At 51.0% G+C, this 20652-nt stretch overlaps 1 protein-coding gene across 1 annotated transcript; it reads left to right on the plus strand.

Moving 5' to 3' along the window:
* Positions 1-7101: 7101 nt before the first annotated feature.
* On the plus strand, positions 7102-19127 carry LOC116941057 (aquaporin-3-like). The gene is made up of 6 exons (XM_032951656.2): positions 7102-7349; positions 14854-14980; positions 15095-15232; positions 15849-15967; positions 16670-16887; positions 18305-19127. Exons 1-6 carry the CDS (start codon positions 7236-7238, stop codon positions 18510-18512), a joined length of 924 nt encoding a protein of 307 aa, XP_032807547.1. The 5' UTR covers positions 7102-7235; the 3' UTR covers positions 18513-19127.
* Positions 19128-20652: the final 1525 nt, after the last annotated feature.

Here is a 20652-nt window from a genome sequence, read left to right on the forward strand (position 1 = left end):
CTGTTATGGAGTGACTCATGCAACCAGCTATGGCTACGGGGTTTGGTCGTACATGTTATGTTTATCGTTTATTGTAAAATTTGAATAACAGCTCCTATGATCACTGTTACATCGTTTTTTATAGCTTTATTTTGGTGATTTTGAAAACGTTTTGGTTTAGCCATGTTTGTTATTGTAGTACAGAGTTAGCCTGATAACTTTAAATTGTCTTATGGTTTCAATTTAAAGCTTTCATGACTGCAGGGATTCATCTTCTTGGTTCTTTCGGTTAAGTCACGTATAATGGAAATAAAATAATAAAAATAAAACCTCTTCCATAAGGTCGGGCGTAGAGTGGCAGTCTGGATGGCGTCAGTCTCAAATTTTTCCATGAAAACGTTGGCTACAACCGGCGATAGGGGGGAGCCCATTGGGGTGCCCTTATGGAAGAGGTACGTGGGTGACACTTTTGTCATCTGGCCACATGGCCGGCCTGGTCTAGACCAATTCCTCGACCACATCAATTCCATACACCCAGCCATAAGATTTTCCATGGAAGTCGAAAAAGATGGCAAGCTACCCTTTTTGGATGTCCTAATTAAAAGGAAACCTGATGGTTCAAGGAGCCACTCTCTCTACAGGAAAGCTACCCATACGGATGCTTACTTAAAACCGGATTCCCACCACCATCCATCCCAGAAGAATTCCCTCATCAAGACTCTATACCATAGAGCCCAGTGCATTTCCGACCAGGAACACATTGCTAGTGAACTCAAGCACGTACACCAAGCTCTCAAGGCTAACGGTTACTCCGACTACACAATCTGCAAAGCCATCACTCCAACCATGAAGAAGGATCCTCTTGAGGAGCCATTCAAAACCATCACCTTACCCTACATTGCGGGGGTCACAAAAAAGATCTCCAAAATCCTGAATAAATACAAGATCCATGCCCGTTTAACACAGTACATAAAATCCGTGATCTGGTTCCGTCTGTAAAAGATGTGGTTCCAGACAGTACCCGGGCGTCCACAAACTAAGTAGCATCTGTGGTAGCAGCTACATTGGAGAAACCAAACGACATCTCGGACCGCATCCGTGAACATAAAGCAGACTTGAAACACGGTAGGACGAACACTTCAGCCGTGGCAGATCACTGTTATAATTCAGTGGGCCAACATGACATTGACTTCTCCAAGACAGAGGTTCTTTGCAAACCAACCGGCTACCATGAGAGATTCGTTCATGAGTCTATCCACATATACAAACACAGAGACAGATTCAACCGAGAAGATGGATTCTGGCTTAGTAACCATTGGAAAGACGTTATAAACCATTTCGGTTCTTGATTGATTGTATTTTACGGTGACTTTCAGATCGCACTCCATTCGCTGGCACTGCCTATTAGTACCTATCACACGACGGTCAATAGTATAGTTGTATAATAATAAATAGTATAACAGTGCAATGTTTAACATAATTCATAAGGTAATATATAGTACCGTAATTGTATAGTGAATATACAGCAGTGTGGTATACAGTAGGGTTAATAGCATAATACATAGTGCAATACTACAAGTCTAATATTTGATAGTCTAAAGTATAGAGTAGTGTATAGTAACGCATTGTATAATTCAAGGGTGGGATTTGTCTATGGATACGATATTATACAATGTAGTTTAGATTGGAAGGTATAATATTATATTGTATAGTAGACCAGTTTATAGCATAGTTATAATGCAACACAGGACAGAGCAGCGCACCGTGGCTGTTTCCTCCTCTTCCCCCCCCCCCCTTTCTCCGTTCCAAACATAGATGAACTCGTCCGCCTGAACAAAGCTCGTCGTTCTCCGTGGTATTAATCCCTCATACTAACATCATGCTAATCCCCCAGTTACATGCTAATTTACTGTTGATATGTAAACTGCTGCTAATCCCTCACACCAACATTATGCTAGTCCGCCAGTTACATGCTAATTTTATGTACAGTGAGGGAAAAAAGTATTTGATCCCCTGCTGATTTTGTACGTTTGCCCACTGACAAAGTAATGATCAGTCTATAATTTTAATGGTAGGTTTATTTGAACAGTGAGAGACAGAATAACAACAACAAAAATCCAGAAAAACGCATGTCAAAAATGTTATAAATTGATTTTCATTTTAATGAGGGAAATAAGTATTTGACCCCTCTGCAAAACATGAGTTAGTACTTGGTGGCAAAACCCTTGTTGGCAATCACAGAGGTCAGACGTTTCTTGTAGTTGGCCACCAGGTTTGCACACATCTCAGGAGGGATTTTGTCCCACTCCTCTTTGCAGATGTTCTCCAAGTCATTAAGGTTTCGAGGCTGACGTTTGGCAACTCGAACCTTCAGCTCCCTCCACAGATATTCTATGGGATCAAGGTCTGGAGTCTGGCTAGGCCACTCCAGGACCTTAATGTGCTTCTTCTTGAGCCACTCCTTTGTTGCCTTGGCCGTGTGTTTTGGGTCATTGTCATGCTGGAATACCCATCCACGACCCATTTTCAATGCCCTGGCTGAGGGAAGGAGGTTCTCTCCCAAGATTTGACGGTACATGGCCCCGTCCATCATCCCTTTGATGGGGTGAAATTGTCCTGTCCCCTTAGCAGAAAACACCTCCATGTTTGACGGTGGGGATGGTGTTCTTGGGGTCAAAAGCAGCATTCCTCCTCCTCCAAACACGGCGAGTGGAGTTGATACCAAAGAGCTCCATTTTGGTCTCATCTGACCACAACACTTTCGCCCAGTTGTCCTCTGAATCATTCAAATGTTCATTGGCAAACTTCAGACGGACATGTATATGTGCTTTCTTGAGCAGGGGGACCTTGCGGGCGCTGCAGGATTTCAGTCCTTCATGGCGTAGTGTGTTACCAATTGTTTTCTTGGTGACTATGGTCCCAGCTGCCTTGAGATAATTGACAAGATCCTCCCGTGTAGTTCTGGGCTGATTCCTCACCGTTCTCATGATCATTGCAACTCCACGAGGTGAGATCTTGCATGGAGCCCCAGGCCGAGGGAGATTGACAGTTATTTTGTGTTTCTTCCATTTGCGAATAATCGCACCAACTGTTGTCACCTGAGCTACAAGACCATTGCTTGGCAATGGTCTTGTAGCCCATTCCAGCCTTGTGTAGGTCTACAATCTTGTCCCTGACATCCTTGGAGAGTCTTGGCCATGGTGGAGAGTTTGGAATCTGATTGATTGATTGCTTCTGTGGACAGGTGTCTTTTATACAGGTAACAAGCTGAGATTAGGAGGACTCCCTTTAAGAGTGTGCTCTTAATCTCATCTTGTTACCTGTATAAAAGACACCTGGGAGCCAGAAATCTTTCTGATTGAGAGGGGGTCAAATTCGTATTTTCCTCATTCAAATGCAAATCAATTTATAACATTTTTTGACATGCGTTTTTCTGGATTTTGTTGTTGTTATTCTGTCTCTCACTGTTCAAATAAACCTACCATTAAAATTATAGACTGATCATTTCTTTGTCAGTGGGAAAACGTACAAAATCTGCAGGGGATCAAATACTTTTTTCCCTCACTGTAAACTCCTATCCCCCCTCCCCTCGTCCGTCTGAACATAGCTCGTCGCTCTCCGTGGTGCTAATCCCTCACACCAACATCATCCTAATCCCCCAGTTACATGATAATTTATATGTTAACTCCTTTGTCAAGGCGCTCTGTTTCTCCCACACAGCTTAAAAGATGCTGTCCATGCTTGGCAGCGTTCACTCAAGCGCCGTCTTCTGGACAGTCCTGTTTCTTCACCTGAGGAAGGCTACTTGTGTTGTGGCTGAAACGTCGTGAGAATTTTATTTTATTACGTTTTATTTTTATTATTTTATTTCCATTCTACGTGACTTTACCGAAAAAACCAAGAAGATGTCTTATGGTTGTTATTGTTTGACTTACATCCCACTGGGATTTTTTGCACACAGCATTCATACACAGTGTTTTTTCTGGAAGACTTTGCTCTTTTTTCCTGGATTCTTCTGTTGCATGTAGTCACTTTAAGATGTTTCTTGTTCATGTTTTTGTTTGTTGCGGTTGCACCCGAGTCAAGAGCCGCATGGCTCACAGGGTTATACCTAATACATTCAATGAAACTGAAACTTTGACCGTGCTTCGATCACGCTGGTGAACGCGGGAAGTAGATTCGTGGGAGCATAGAGACGTGTGGTACAACAATGAGTGTGCCTGCACTGCCCCCATTCACGTAGCAGCAGTGGCCCCAACAGGGCTACCACTTTAACGTCACAACGGGTTAACTAGACCCCACCCGGGTCACTACTTAACCGAGTCAGGACGGTAACTTGTTCCTGACCCACGGAGCCTGAAAGTACAGTCAAGACCGACGAGCGGAGAGACAGAGCACGGTGAGGTCATTCCTCGAGACAGCCGCCATCGCCCTGCCCCCATCCTCTCGAGCGTGGCCTCGCTCCGCCTCTGGCCACGCCCCCTTCTCGATCTCTCCCGGAGGAACCAGGGCCAGCGTCACGTGTCCCTCAAGACCCATTTTCGGGTCCCTTTGCTACCCCGTGCCGTTCACGTGCCCTGTCTCTCCTTTCTACGGGACCATGCCCTCTCGGGCCCGCTTACCTGCCATACCTCCGCCGGTGCCAGAGAGAGGTACGAGACCTAAGCAGTTACCTGCTCCTGAACCTAGATGGCGTACACGCCATTGAGACTCCATTTACATCTTTACATATGCGGGCACGTGGAGGGCCGTACGACTGAGATAATCACGGTTGATACCTATGAATTTACCTAATTTCTTAATTCGTTAAACATCTGTTGGACCTACTCCTAAAATACTTTTTTTCCATAGAACGTTGGCGAACGTGTGGCTTTGGTCACGCTCTTGAAGGGACGGGGTCACGCGCTGAACAGGACGATCCTACCCAGCCAGAGGCCGTGAGAATTCTTTCCAGTGATGTTTTGGCACCGAGGGCTCGCATCGGAGTCCCAGAACGGCACGGGATGCCGACGAGCTTAGCCGCGTCTCACAACGAACCTGATGGCTGGGCGCGTGGCGACCTCGCCGTGAAATCTCTGACCAACGTTCGAATGCGAGGATGAGCATGGTTTATTTGGTTTGTATTCCGTTATTTTGTTTTATTTCGCATGGAGACAGCAAGATGTTCATGAGCTCAATGCCTGCTGGCCACGAGAAGGCATCAGGAGGGAGTTGGTGTTGATCGCGTAAATATAAATGTGTCGTTAAACCCGCCACCACCCGACGCAGCCAATTAAGAAGGTTTGTCACGTAAACAGAACGTGACAATGCGTTACTAGTACAGCACACCGGTGTGTTGGGAATTAAAGGCACAAATCTTCTATAATTGTAAATGTGGGTTTGCTCTCCAACACACCGGTGTACTACACTAGTAAATAATTGACATATTGTGTTTACGTGACAAACTTTACTGATTGGGTGTGTCGGGTGGTGGCAGGCTTAATTACACATTTATATTTACGCGATATAACCCAAAAAACTTATGGATATTGGTCGCGAAAACCTATGTGTTAAACGGAGTTTGTGTAGTTTTGCTGTTCCTCGTCCTCCGTTGAAGGAGCGCAGACTCTAGTGGATACGGTCCATAATGTGGGTTGCATGCCCACAATCGCACTACTGTGGTTTGACTCTCATGTTGTTTTTAATCTCCTGAAGGTGAGAATGAAATTTATCAGCAAGTTGACCAAATCAGCCGGGTGCCTTCTTTGATCAGAGCGCTTGACTAAAAATTGGCTCAGCCTATAATCCCTTCCGAGTGTATAAAATTGGTACCACTTAGAAGGAATCCATTAGTTATCCTATTAGTAAACTGCCCCCCGCCATAGGAATTTGGAAATGCTAGCACTGGCATGGCTACATTTCTTTCCCCAGTGCCGATGTTTATACAATCCACCTAGTAGTCATTTATGGCTGAGTAGACCTATAAGAGAAAAGATCCCCTATATAACCTTGAGAAGACTTTGAGAAAATGGTGTTAGCGAGCACCTATTATGGTATCCACAGATACACCCGCAAACCCCCACCACGCGCCCGCCACCCGCGCACACAATTCACCATCCCCACGCTGCCCTTTGATTAATTCCACGCGTCGATGGGGGTATACTTAGCCCCACGGCAGCGCGTCCAGGAACTAAGTTTAGAGACCACACGCGTGCAGTCACCTGCACCAGACGCATCACTCCGACTCAACATCAATCAAAGGTAGACAAGCTGGCAAGCCAGGCCACCGAAGGAGCCTCGTCTATTCCGTCACACTGAGTGTGGACAATCGACGAGGGTATTCATACCTCGGGCATTTATTGAAGGTGGGTCGGGGATCAAAATTATCAAAGAAAAGAGAGCAGGTTGGTGTGGTTTTGAAAAAAAACTTAAACATGTGACTAAGAAAAGGAAGAGCATAAAAATCGCGTATAATGTGTTACGGATTTAAAAAAAAAAACATGGATATTGAAAAATAAAATTTAGCAAAAGCTGAAAAGTGTGCAAAGCAGAACGGAGAGATGCAGCCTGCGAATGACACTGAGAGACAGGCAGAGAGCGACAGGCAGAGAGCCACAGGCAGAGGGATACACGGATCGGAGAACGCAAGCAAGTTGGACACGAGAAGGAACCAGGGCCGGTGGTAACGGCAGGTTGGTGCGAGGGCCTCGAACTGCCACTGATGTTAGTCGTCTTCCAGGAATTGAACTCGGGTCATGGAGGTTCATATTCAACTGTGATAACCATTACTGTATATGTCTATGTACAAATATATGGGCAGATCACCACCAGCAAGGGCTTATCGCGTGATCTTGCCTGGTTGATGAAATACGATATGGACTTATGCAAAAATATCCGCTGCCTGGTCAGGCCCCCACATTACCACGTGGTTATGGGGGCTCGCTTGCAGCGTAGAACACCGCTGGAGCTATGCCACTGCATCCCCTCCCCATGTCGCCTACGCGCCCCGCCCCCCTCAATTCCCGCGTCTCCCACCCCATTTCCTCCCCCCCACCCTTTGTCCGTATGCCAAACCCCCCCACCCCGTCCATCTCCGTGTCTCTCACCTTGTGCCTCGTACCCATGGCTCGCACCCCCCACCCGCCCCCTCGCCCCCCTAGCCTCGACCAAAGGGCGCTCAGGGAGAGGCCCCGCGACCCCGGGAACGGCGCCAGGACCATGCGCATCCATCGGCGCGCGCCACTCCACCTCGGACCGACGCCGCGAGAGATCGAGACATGTGCTCCCCCCGGCACCTCCACGCTCCGCCGCGCCTGGCGGCCCGGATCAAGGCGTCAAACCCGATCGTGAGGGAGGCTCTGGCTGAGTTCCTCGGCACGTTCGTGCTCATCGTGAGTATTGCAGAACCGCGGCGCTCTCGGAGAGTGGAGGCGGCGGGTCGATCATTAACGCAGTCGCCGCGCCTCCGATCCTCGTCACCGGCGTTGCCCCCCCGATTGGCGTGGCGCGCGAAGACTGCCCCGCTCCGACCACAGTGCACAAATGCCGTTCGTTGTTTATTTTGAAAAGCGGCGATATCACGGATTATTTATTATACAACTTTATCATTGGCCCGTGATACAGTTGGCAACCGCATTCTATCTTCGGGACTGTCAGCACTTAGCAACGTGGCATTTGAAGCGAGTGGAGAGTGGGTTTGCGGTATAGAAGATAGCTCCAGAATTATGGTGAAAATGTTCAGCGATTCTATCTCGTCGCGATGAAAGGGACTTCTCTGAAAACACATTACCCTCGTAGTTTGAAGATGATCACTCCAGGAATTGCTACACCGAGACTGTCATCTTCTTACACCGGCTCACACCTTATCGTTACCATGCCCGTCATCGTTGTTCCTCTTCAGCTCATCATTATTATTTTTCCGAGCACACGAAGTGCAAGTGCAGTGTAATCTCCGTCGTGTTATCTCCGTTTCATGTTCGTGTCTGATCTGCTGTTAAGTTTAATCCTCTTCTCTTCTTGCTCATGATGGTAGCAGCATGTTCAATGGAGCTAGAGGCCAACGTAAAGGTTTGCTGGGCACGACGAAAGGGCTTCGGCAGAGAGACGTCGTGTCGTGTCGCTGTTCCTCCTCCTCCGTTAAAGGAGTGCAGACCACAGTGGGTTTACTGTGCGGTCCATAGTTTTGGTTGCATGGCCACAATCGCACTACTGTGGCTTTAATTTTCCATTCACGAAGGAGATTTGTGCATTGTCCTCTTGGTGTTCTCATGCGGTTGATGGTTCCACCGGTATCTTCGATAAGGAGGAATGTCAAAGCCCAGAGGTGGTGCAGTGATGTTTGGGTCCCAAAGGAAGCATTTATTTTTTATCATTGAGCACTGTGTCGATTAAGAGAGGGTGCAGTCAACCTGCACACGTGTCAGTGTTTACATAATTAATACTTGTGTAAATGTGTGCGTTTGAGTATCTGCGGCAATGTGCATCTGTATTTGCAGTGTGTGTGTCTTTGTATTTGTCATTGTGTGTGTGAATATGTGTATGAATATCTGTCTGTGTGTGTTGCCAATGTGTATGTTTGTGAAAGTACGTCTGTGTTTGTCAATGTGTATCTGTGTGTGAATCTGTGGCTGCTTGCCAACGTGTCTCTATCTGTGCGTTGGTCACAGTGGAGAGCGGATGTGCAGGGGCGAGCACACTCCGTTATGAACCCGACGACCCGAGTTCCATTCCCGCTTAACCAACATAAGTGACGAATATCTGAACCAGTCTTGGACCTTCCCTAGGTCGACTCAGCTTTAATTGAGTACCTGGTGTGGTGTGTAAATATGGGCACTGGCCAGCCACTCCCTCGTGACCATATTCACAACACTTCCCACAAGTCTGTCAAGGGCTATACGGGTGATCTTTGTTGGCCACATCATTTCACAAATTGCACTATGATACCAGTTCACTGGGGTTCAATTTCACGCCACAAATTGCATCAGTAGCAAGCAATGTTGGAAACCGGTCTTGAGACCCAATCTCGACTTAAATGATGTACATTGATCTTCTGTCGCAACGTACGTAGTCAACCGCGCTAATCGGAGGTGCAGGGGAAGGACAACAAACTAAACACGAATAGCAATTATAAAGAAATTAGTTTTCAATGTAGATTATTTAAAAGTGCATAGCTCCAGTGGCTTCCTGGTGCATTAAACAATGCCTCCACTCTCCACTTGCACTCGAATCTCCTGGCAGCACCACCATTCAACACATCACTGATGAGCATCACACGCGCAGTGACCTGCTATCACACACAGTGACCTGCTATCACACACACACAGTGACTGCTATCACACACACACAGAGTGACCTGCTATCACACACACACACAGTGACCTGCTATCACACACACACAGTGACCTGCTATCACACACACACACACGCAGTGACCTGCTATCACACACACACGCAGTGACCTGCTATCACACACACGCGCAGTGACCTGCTATCACACACACACACAGTGACCTGCTATCACACACACACAGTGACCTGCTATCACACACACACACAGTGACCTGCTATCACACACACAGTGACCTGCTATCACACACACACACACGCAGTGACCTGCTATCACACACACACACAGTGACCTGCTATCTCACACACAGTGACCTGCTATCACACACAGTGACCTGCTATCACACACACACAGTGACCTACACACACGCGCAGTGACCTGCTATCACACACACGCGCAGTGACCTGCTATCACACACACACAGTGATCTGCTATCACACACACAGTGACCTGCTATCACACACACACGCAGTGACCTGCTATCACACACGCAGTGACTTGCTATCACTCACACGCCACGCCAATGAAAACAACAGCCATTCGCCACGAATTGGCGGCGACGTCACCACAGCGCTTGTGCCAGGCTAGGTGCACTTTGAGGTCACGTGAAAGTGTCGAAGGCTCGTTGGCAGGAGGTCACACGGACAGACCCAAGTGCCATGGGTTGACTGAGTAAGAGCGACAGATGCACCACTTGTGGAGCTGCCTCCTGTACCAACGTGCTGCGCTTTAGCCACCCGGCATGACAACAAAGGCACACAACAACAACAACCGCCAATCACCACTAAGTGGCGGTGACGTCACCACGACGCTTTTGCCAGGCTATGTGCACCCTGAGGCCACGTGAAGTGTCGAACACCCGCTGGCAGGAGGTCACGGGGCAGACCCAGGTGCCACGGGTCGACTGACTGAGATGACTGGCTGATGCACCACCTGTGCCCCCTACTGTGCCAACCCGCTGTGCTTCAGCCACCCGGCGCTCCGCTCGTTGTTGTGAGCGTCGCTCCTCCGCCCTCCGTTGTTGTTGGAGGGCGACTACCTCCAACTGCCCAGTAGCGTCCTTCACGAGCCTCCTCCACAGAGGCCGATCTTGACACCGCTGGTACCAGTCATCGCCAAGTCCACTCAGCTCCACGTCCTCCTGTACCCCATCACTCCATCTCTTCTCTAGCCCGTGCCGCGCCCGTTTAGCCCCCTCAATCCAGCCGAACAAAAGCTGTTTCGGCATGCGGTGACTGGGCATGCGGGCTACATGACCCAGCCATCGCAGCCTTGCCCGCCGGAGGAGCTCACCGATGGGACCTTGCCCAGATCTTTCAAGGATTTGTGAGCTCCTCACACAATCCAGTCTGGTTAAACCCAGGATGGATCGTAGGCAGGCCAGCCTAAATGTTTCTAACCGGCGAAGATGTTCCATTAGGGGGGTCCACGTTTCGCAACCTTAGAGAAGGGAGGGAATGACCGTGGCCGAGAAGACCTGAAGCTTAGTGCGGGGCGTCATTGTATGTGTGAATATGTGTATGAATATCTGTCTCTGTGTGTGTTGCCAATGTGTATGTTTGTGAAAGTACGTCTGTGTGTTTGTCAATGTGTATCTGTGTGTGAATCTGTGGCTGCTTGCCAACGTGTCTCTATCTGTGCGTTGATCACAGTGGAGAGCGGATGTGCAGTGGCCAGCACACTCCGTTATGAACCCGACGACCCGAGTTCCATTCCCGCTTAACCAACATAAGTGACGAATATCTGAACCAGTCTTGGACCTCCCCTAGGTCGACTCAGCTTTAATTGAGTGCTTGGTGCGTTTTGTAAATATGGGCACTGGCCAGCCACTCCCTCGTGACCATATTCACAACACTTCCCACAACAGTCTGTCAAGGGCAATACGGGTGATCTTTGTCTTTGTTGGCCACATCATTTCACAAATTGCACTATGATACCAGTTCACTCGGGTTCAATTTCACGCCACAAATTGCATCAGTAGCAAGCATTGTTGGAAACCGGTCTTGGGACCCAATCTCGACTTAAATGATGTACGTTGATCTTCTTTCGCAACGTACGTAGTCAACCGCGCTAATCGGAGGTGCAGGGGAAGGACAACCAACTAAACACGAATAGCAATTATAAAGAAATTAGTTTTCAATGTAGATTATTTAAAAGTGCATAGCTCCAGTGGCTTTCTGGTGCATTAAACAATGCCTCCACTCTCCACTTGCACTCGAATCTCCTGGCAGCACCACCATTCAACACATCACTGATGAGCATCACACGCGCAGTGACCTGCTATCACACACAGTGACCTGCTATCACACACGCACAGTGACTGCTATCACACACACAGAGTGACCTGCTATCACACACACACACATAGTGACTGCTATCACACACACACAGAGTGACCTGCTATCACACACACACAGAGTGACCTGCTATCACACACACACACAGTGACCTGCTATCACACACACACAGTGACCTGCTATCACACACACACACGCAGTGACCTGCTATCACACACACACAGTGACCTGCTATCACACACACACAGTGACCTGCTATCACACACACAGTGACCTGCTATCACACACACACAGTGACCTGCTATCACACACACACACAGTGACCTGCTATCACACACACACACAGTGACCTACACACACACACACGCAGTGACCTGCTATCACACACACACAGTGACCTGCTATCACACACACACAGTGACCTGCTATCACACACACATACAGTGACCTGCTATCACACACACACAGTGACCTGCTATCACACACACACACAGTGACCTGCTATCACACACACACAGTGACCTACACACACACGCAGTGACCTGCTATCACACACACGCGCAGTGACCTGCTATCACACACACGCGCAGTGACCTGCTATCACACACACACACACAGTGACCTGCTATCACGCACACACGCAGTGACCTGCTATCACACACACACATACACAGTGACCTGCTATCACACACACACGCAGTGACTGCTATCACACACACACAGAGTGACCTGCTATCACACACACGCGCAGTGACCTGTTATCACACACATGCGCAGTGACCTGCTATCACACACACGCAGTGACCTGCTATCACACACACACGCAGTGACCTGCTATCACACACACACACGCAGTGACCTGCTATCACACACACGCAGTGACTTGCTATCACACACACGCCACGCCAATGAAAACAACAGCCATTCACCACGAATTGGCGGCGACGTCACCACAGCGCTTGTGCCAGGCTAGGTGCACTTTGAGGTCACGTGAAAGTGTCGAAGGCTCGTTGGCAGGAGGTCACACGGACAGACCCAGGTGCTATGGGTTGACTGAGTAGAAGCGGCAGATGCACCACTTGTGGAGCTGCCTCCTGTACCAACGTGCTGCGCTTTAGCCACCCGGCATGACAACAAAGGCACACAACAACAACAACCGCCATTCACCACTAAGTGGCGGTGACGTCACCACGACGCTTGTGCCAGGCTATGTGCACTCTGAGGCCACGTGAAGTGTCGAACGCCCGCTGGCAGGAGGTCACGGGGCAGACCCAGGTGCCACGGGTCGACTGACTGAGATGACTGGCTGATGCACCACCTGTGCCCCCTACTGTGCCAACCCGCTGTGCTTCAGCCACCCGGCGCTCCGCTCGTTGTTGTGAGCGTCGCTCCTCCGCCCTCCATTGTTGTTGGAGGGCGACTACCTCCAACTGCCCAGTAGCGTCCTTCACGAACCTCCTCCACAGAGGCCGATCTTGACACCGCTGGTACCAGTCATCGGCAAGTCCACTCAGCTCCACATCCTCCTGTACCACATAACTCCATCTCTTCTCTAGCCCGTGCCGCGCCCATTTAGCCCCCTCAATCCGGCCGATCAAAAGCTGTTTCGGCATGCGGTGGCTGGGCATGCGGGCTACATGACCCAGCCATCGCAGTCTTGCCCGCCGGAGGAGCTCACCGATGGGACCTTGCCCAGATCTTTCAAGGATTTGTGAGCTCTTCACACAATCCAGTCTGGTTAAACCCAGGATGGATCGTAGGCAGGCCAGCCTAAATATTTCTAACCGGCGAAGATGTTCCATTAGGGGGGTCCACGTTTCGCAACCGTAGAGAAGGGAGGGAACGACCGTGGCCGAAAAGACCTGAAGCTTAGTGCGGAGCGATGGACCAGGTAGCTTCCACACAGCGTTACGCAACCGATGAAAAGATATGGCCACTCGACTGATTCGGAGTGATACCTCTGCTGTTAAACTGGAGCCAGTCATAAGCACACTGCCCAGGTATGGGAAACTCTCCACTCTCTCCACAACTGCCCCATCACCGATTGGGAGTTGTGGGGGTGGAGTGTCTGATGGTACAATATACCCAGGCAGGTGCTTAGTTTTGGTGGCACACACACACGCACACACACGCACACACACATGTATACACACGCACACACACACACGTACACGCCAAAAGTTCTTCTTCTTCCTCCTCCTCCTCTTTCGTATGGCCAAGTGAAGTTGTCAGCGTCACACGGTTGTCGAGGTCATCAAAACATTCATCCATTGAAGAGCCCCCGCTGTGGGGGCGTGGTGGATGTCGATGGTTGTCGCTCACGAACCCGGCGGCGCGCGGGGTCACGCGAGCCGTGGCCTGGCTCTGGTGACCGCAGAAGTCGCGATGCCTTCTTCTCTTCTTCATTGTCCATCCACGGCTGAAGCGACCGCGTCTGCCGCCTGCTGTTTTTGTCGCCGTTCGGGGCTCACCACCGTTCACCTGGATCGGTCACGCACGCGCCCAGTGATAGGGCAGAACCAGATGCAGAGTTTGCTGTCCACCTAGCCTGGCACCACACAGTCGGTGACGGCTAAGTGCACTTAATCGCCCAAACAGTCTTCTTGCGTGTACGCACGTGCGTGCCCAAGTGCGTATGAGTGAATCCGTCCGTGCGTTTGGAGATTCGTGTCTCTGTGTGCTGATTGAACGACCTCTCTGCTGGCGTTGTGGGCAGCAGAGGGAAGTGCAGCAAACATCCATTCTGTGTCCCCCCCCCCGCCCCATCTGCGTGCTCCCTGCCTTCAGCGACTCGCAAAGGCCGGTGCGGTGAGGTGGGGTGAAATAACCCCATGACCTGCAGAAGCGTGGGGAGGCCCTCGTCCAGCAGTTGATTGCCAAAGGAATGTGCACGCCAAGTGCTGGGGTATGCCGATGTGCGCGTGGCGATGTGTTCTTGTATCCGGGTGCGTTGTTGTGTGTGTGTGTTGCTCTATGTCGACCTAGGGGGGGGGGGGGGGTTCAAGACCGGTTTAGATATTCGTTGTTGATGTTTGGCATGACCGAGGTGGCCGGGTTAATGGTGTGGTTGTGCCTGGCGCAGTGTGTAAACATCAGCCCTGGGGAGACAACGGCGGCTGGGCGTGATGCTGTCTGCACTACCCCCTACTTGGCGACGCGAGCCTCCATAGGTGCTCGCCAATGGCACCAGGCCCAGCGCTCCGTATGGCTTCGCGTTCATCTCCGTGTTCTTTCTGTGGTGCGTTCTGCCAGGTGTTCGGATGTGGTTCCGTGGCTCAGGTGGAGCTGAGCCACCACTCCGCCGGAGAGACTCTCACCATCAACCTCGCCTTCGCATTTGGGGTGGTCATGGGCGCTTACCTATCCTGGGGCATCTCAGGTGAGCGGAGGACCTGGAGGGCACTTCAGCTGAGTTGTGATGGTTACGGTGCGATGGTCAAGGAGTAGCGATGCTGTGATGGTGATGGGGTGCTGGTGGTGTGCTGGCTTGCAGGTGCACACCTGAACCCCGCCGTCTCCTTCTCCATGTCGCTCATCGGACGCTTTCACTGGTGGAAGCTGCCCATTTTCTGCCTCGCTCAGTTCCTGGGCGCGTTCACAGCAGCCGCCACCGTCTACGGCCTCTACCACGGTAACCACAGCAATCGCAAGGACAAGCGGAGCTGTCGAGCCTCCACTCGACAGCCCCTTGTGGCCTCCTTGAGGACTCTGACCTTGGGTACTCTGACCGGGCGCGCATCGTTGCCAGGGAGCCAGGAAAGCCTCACCCAGTCTCTGGGATTCTTTTTTAGGGAGGTCCTGCATCACGATAATGACTTGCGTTGATATGATGCTTCCAAAAACGCATCAGTCAATCAAAGTCTAGCCAAACGGACCCCCAATGGCAGCTTTCTCTGTGTAGCACAAGGTGCATGCAGCACCACCCTGCAAATGAACATTGGTCTGCCAGTTGATCACGATGACGTGATGTCGCTTTTCCCAATCAGGTAATTTGCGAGTTGTTTATTAAATGTGTTTTGAGAACCTGGAATAAGCCCACCACAAGTATCAGGGAAAATGTCCGCATGAAGGGGTCCACGAACCCACTTGCTGTACTGCCATCTCTTGGTCACCCCGCAGCCCAGCGGGTTCGGAAAGTCTCACAACTCTGCGTGATCCACACGACCATTGCCCGCTAGATCGCCAGCCCTCCACACACGGCTGGCTCACTCCCAACACCCCCCCCCCCCACCCCCGTTCCTCCACAGAGGCCCTCATGGCGTTCAACGGTGGGAACCTGACGGTGACCGGCCCCGGCGCCACGGCCGCGATCTTCGCCACCTATCCCTCGGAACACCTGTCCATCGCCGGTGGCTTCCTTGACCAGGTGAGGGCATGTTGGGCGGCGGGCAAGGGGAGGTCGCACGCATGCGGGCCGAGTCTGCGTGGCCAGCTGAGAGCTCAGCTTCGAGAGTGACCCTGGGTCACCAAGACGACAAAAGCACCATGAGTCTAATAGAGAGCCGGTGTTGCTCTCTCGCAAGTAACCCAAGGCACCTTGGGTTACTTGCGAGCCTCTGAAACTGGAGTAGAAACGTGTCCAGGTAAAGGTTCAAGTTGAGGTGGCCGGGTGGTTCAGAGATCAGAGTAGCGCTGAGCTGGCACTGCTCAGATCCTCGGTTTGACTCCAGGCTTTAGCCACCACCCGTGATTAAACTGTGTTCTCAAGCGTAGCTAGTTGATGGTCCCGGCCCGGCCACCAATGTCTGCACAAAATACCCCATCCCGATTAAAACTGGTGCCGCAGTTAATTGGGCAAACGGCCAGGTCTCAGAGTTAATAACATCTGTGTAACTGTCACGTGATGAACATTTTGTCGAGGGCAGGGTGAGTGGGAGAGTGCTGCCCCCTACCATGTGAACCAGATGACACGCAAAGAGATCTCAGAGGTAGCTCTGCGGTATCCGCTTCCGTGGGCCATTCTCCAGCACGAAGGGGTGGGAGGGGGGGGGGAGGATTGCACCACTCCGCGTGAGCTCATCGCGTGACAAAGGCGGCCATATCACCGTCCTGTCCCCGACCCCTGCAGGTGCTGGGTACGGCGCTCCTCCTGCTGTGCGTGATGGCGCTGCTGGACCCCAAGAACAACGCGGTGCCGCGCGGCCTCGAGCCACTGCTCGTGGGGCTCGTGGTGCTCGTCATCGGCCTCTCCATGGGCTTCAACGCCGGCTATGCCATCAACCCCGCGCGCGACCTCGGCCCCCGCGTCTTCACCGCCATGGTCGGATACGGCAGCGAAGTGTTCACGTACGTGGAGCGCACGGCGGCCGGCGGTCACGTGCCGGGGGGGGACACGGGGCAGGGAGACACGGAGTGGGGAGACACCAGGCAGGGAGACATGGAGCGAGGAGACACCAGGCAGGGAAACACCAGGCAGACACAGAGTAGGGTGGCCAAGGATATGTGTTTTGTGAATGGATTTGAGCTGCTCTAGCTCGCGTGTGGCAATGCCCGCCTCTGTTGGGTGCCCTGAACGAGTGGTGGAAACTCCATGTTCATATTCCAAGGAGCCAGAATTTCCGCAGCAACCACTGTAAACATTTCACTAAGATGTGTAATTTTCGCAATACTGTAGAGATGATGGGTAGAGTTGACATCATCATGGGAAGCTTGGAATTTGAGATATTTTTGAGAGTGCCCTGCTTGGGATTTATTACCAATACCTGATTCAGTATTTTAATTTTTTTAGCTCTGGAGATCTGCTGCGGTTGAGGGTGCAGTTGATTTTTGTTGAGCGAGGTGAGAAGATCTTCATGAACCTTCAGGATGAGTCGGCCTCATGCTCACGAGTGACCTGGTCACCGGAATGACAAAAACAAAAAAAACACAAATACAGTTACAGCAATGAAGAAAATAGAAATCAGAGTAAAAATCGATCACATTGCACGAACATAAATCAATGTTAAATAATACATTCCCTGGAGTGAAGATCGGCTCTGGTGGGCTATATTTAGAGTCATCATAGCTACGGTGACGATTGAGTGGCCTCTCTCTTGAGCTTCCTCATGTCTTTGGTTACAACCGTGGCAATAGTCATTTCTGTTTTTCAGTGGTAGGGTCAGCTAGCAGTCAAGAGATACAAAAAAACGCTCTACACATCCGTCAACAGCACTGCGGCCTGAAAAGTGAAAATGTATAAAGGCAGCGTATTGGCCGATGGCTCTTCTTCACCGCAAATAACGGACCATTCGCCAAAACGTCGCCTATTATATATTTTTCCTTTTAAAGCCATAGACACAGTGTTGTTCTTGACGAGTGTGTTGAGTTTTGTGTTGTTCGTGCTTTGTGCACCACTGCCTACGCAACAGTAGCAGCACCACTAGGTTATCCGTCAAGAGACGATTACATAGGACCTCCTTTGCCAGTACAAAAATATGAGAATAGGTTTTTCCAGATAAAAGGGGAAAAACTATTCTCAGATGATGACATCTTGGGTGAATTGCATGGCTTCATATTGTGCTTCAGGTGACCCCCATTCTTGCGGCAGATAATGAACCTGACTGGGGGACTCCAAATCAGCTTCGAAAAATGTCGCATTTCTCTCGGAGGTGGCGACTCACGAGCGTGAGCACGGCCACTTGTTGGTCCAACCCGTGGTGCCGCCGGCTCCAAATTGACCCAGCGGGCGGGGGTTGTGTGCGTTTGTCTCCACGTGTGCGTGCAGGATGGGGCCCCACTGGTGGTGGGTCCCCGTAGTGGCCCCCCTCGTGGGGGGCCCGCTGGGCACAATGTGCTACATATTCTTCGTGGACCTGCACCACCCCGCCCCGCCGGAGCTGTCCACCGGCAAAGCCAAGTCGCTGGTGACCAGCGACAGCGAGCACGCCAAGGCCAACTACGCCGTGGTGGTGAAGATGGAGCAGCAGGCATAGCCAGGCATGCGGGTGGACCCTCTGGTCACCCAATCTACCTGGAAGCGATCAGGTGTACCTGGAGGTCACCAGGTGTACCTGGAGGTCACCAGGTGTACCTGGAGGTCACCAGGTCTACCTGGAGGTTACTAGGTCTACCTGGAGGTCACCAGGTGTACCTGGAGTTCACCAGGTCTACCCGGAAGTCACTAGGTCTACCCAGAGGTCACCAGGTGTACCTGGAGGTCACCAGCATACAAGTAGCATACAACACCGTAGATTTTAAGTTTTTACTGTCACCTATTCAGCTTTAAATGACGACGTGGAAATATTCCACCCCGGGTGTTTTCACCAACCGCCCACTGGTGTCCCCGTCGAGATTCGCTGGGGCCCCATGAGTAGACGAGGTCACCGCACCCAAGCGCAAGCGCTGTCATTGTAGAATCACGAATTTGTCCAGATTTAGGGCTCTATTTAAATGCACATTGTAGGCGCATCGCAAAAAAACATACAGCCCCCGTACGACGAGAATGTATTGTTTGTATTATCGCAATTTCCAGAGTGTATATTTTCTTTTAACTGGATAAATTCGACTTTTGTTAAATAAATGATTGTGTGCATAAGCGCCGTGCTGATGAGGATGGGTTTTCTGTTTTCGTTAAGATAACTGATGAGTTTGTAGTGCCAGTGCCGGGGTTCATCTGTGTTGACTGAACGAGACACACGTACACAATCCTCCTCCCCCCCCCCCCTCCCGTGCCTATATAAAGCCACAACAGCAGATAATTATTTCTCACCTGAAGACGGACGCTTGTGTTGCAACCGAAACGTCGTGTTCTTTTATGATTGTTTCTATCTACGTGACTTTACCGAAAGAACCAGAGAGTATAGAGATGCACGTACACACACGCTTGCAACAACAACAACAACCGCCATTCGCCACTAAGTGACGTCACCACGACGCTTGTGCCAGGCTATGTGCACCTTGAGGCCACGTGAAGTGTCGAACGCCCGCTGGCAGGGTGTCACGGGGCAGACCCAGCAGATGCCACAGGTCGACTGACTGAGACGACTGACTGAGACGACTGGCTGATGCACCACCTTGCCCCCTACTGTGCCAACTTGCTGTGCTTTAGCCACCCGGCGCTCTGCTCGTTGTTGTGAGCGTCGCTCCTCCACCCTCCGTTGTTGTTGGAGGGCGACTGCCTCCAAATGCCCAGCAGCGTCCTTCACGAGCCTCCTCCACAGAGGCCGATCTTGGCACCGCTGGTACCAGTCATCGGCAAGTCCACTCAGCTCCACATCCTCCTGTACCACATCATTCCATCTCTTCTCTAGCCCGTGCCGTGCCCGTTAAGCCCCCTCGATCCGACCGAACAAAAGCTGTTTCGGCATGCGGTGGCTGGGCATGCGGGCTACATGACCCAGCCAACGCAGCCTTGCCTCCCGGAGGAGCTCACCGATGGGACTTTGTACACATCTTTCAAGGATTTGTGAGCTCCTCACACAATCCAGCCTGGTTAAACCCAGGATTGATCGTAGGCAGGCCAGCCTAAATGTTTCTAACCGGCGAAGATGTTCCATTAGGGGGGTCCACGTTTCGCAAGCGTAGAGAAGGGAGGGAATGACCGTGGCTGAAAAGACCTGAAGCTTCGTGTGGAGTGATAGACCAGGTAGCTTCCACACAGCATTACGCAACCGATGAAAAGATAATGCCTGATTCGGAGTGAGACCTCTGCTGTTAAACCGGAGCCGGTCATAAGTACACTGCCAAGGAATGGGAAACTCTCCTATCACCAATTGGGAGTTGTGGGGATGGAGTGTCCGATGGTACAAAATACCCAGGCAGGTGCTTAGTTTTGGTGGGGCTGATGGTAAGGCAAGCTCCAGGTTCAGCAGCAGCGCCTCCAACTTTTCCTCTGAGTGAGCAGCAATTACCAGATCATCGGCATACATAATGTGATTGAGCAATAGGAAGCCATCCCTTGACCGCACCCGGGCATCGATCAGCCTCCCATTGTATCTGTACCAAATGGAGATTCCTCTGGTACAGCTATTGAAGGCTTCACGAACTACGTGGTCAAAATAGATGTTAAATAATGTGGGAGCCAGAGGACATCCCTGTCGCACCCCAAGGTGTACAGGGAATGGCTCTGACTCC

Source organism: Petromyzon marinus, chromosome 1 (genome assembly GCF_048934315.1).
Source record: "Petromyzon marinus isolate PM22_M1 ecotype Great Lakes invasive population chromosome 1, UKy_Petmar_22M1.pri1.0, whole genome shotgun sequence".
NCBI classification, from domain to species: domain Eukaryota; kingdom Metazoa; phylum Chordata; class Hyperoartia; order Petromyzontiformes; family Petromyzontidae; genus Petromyzon; species Petromyzon marinus.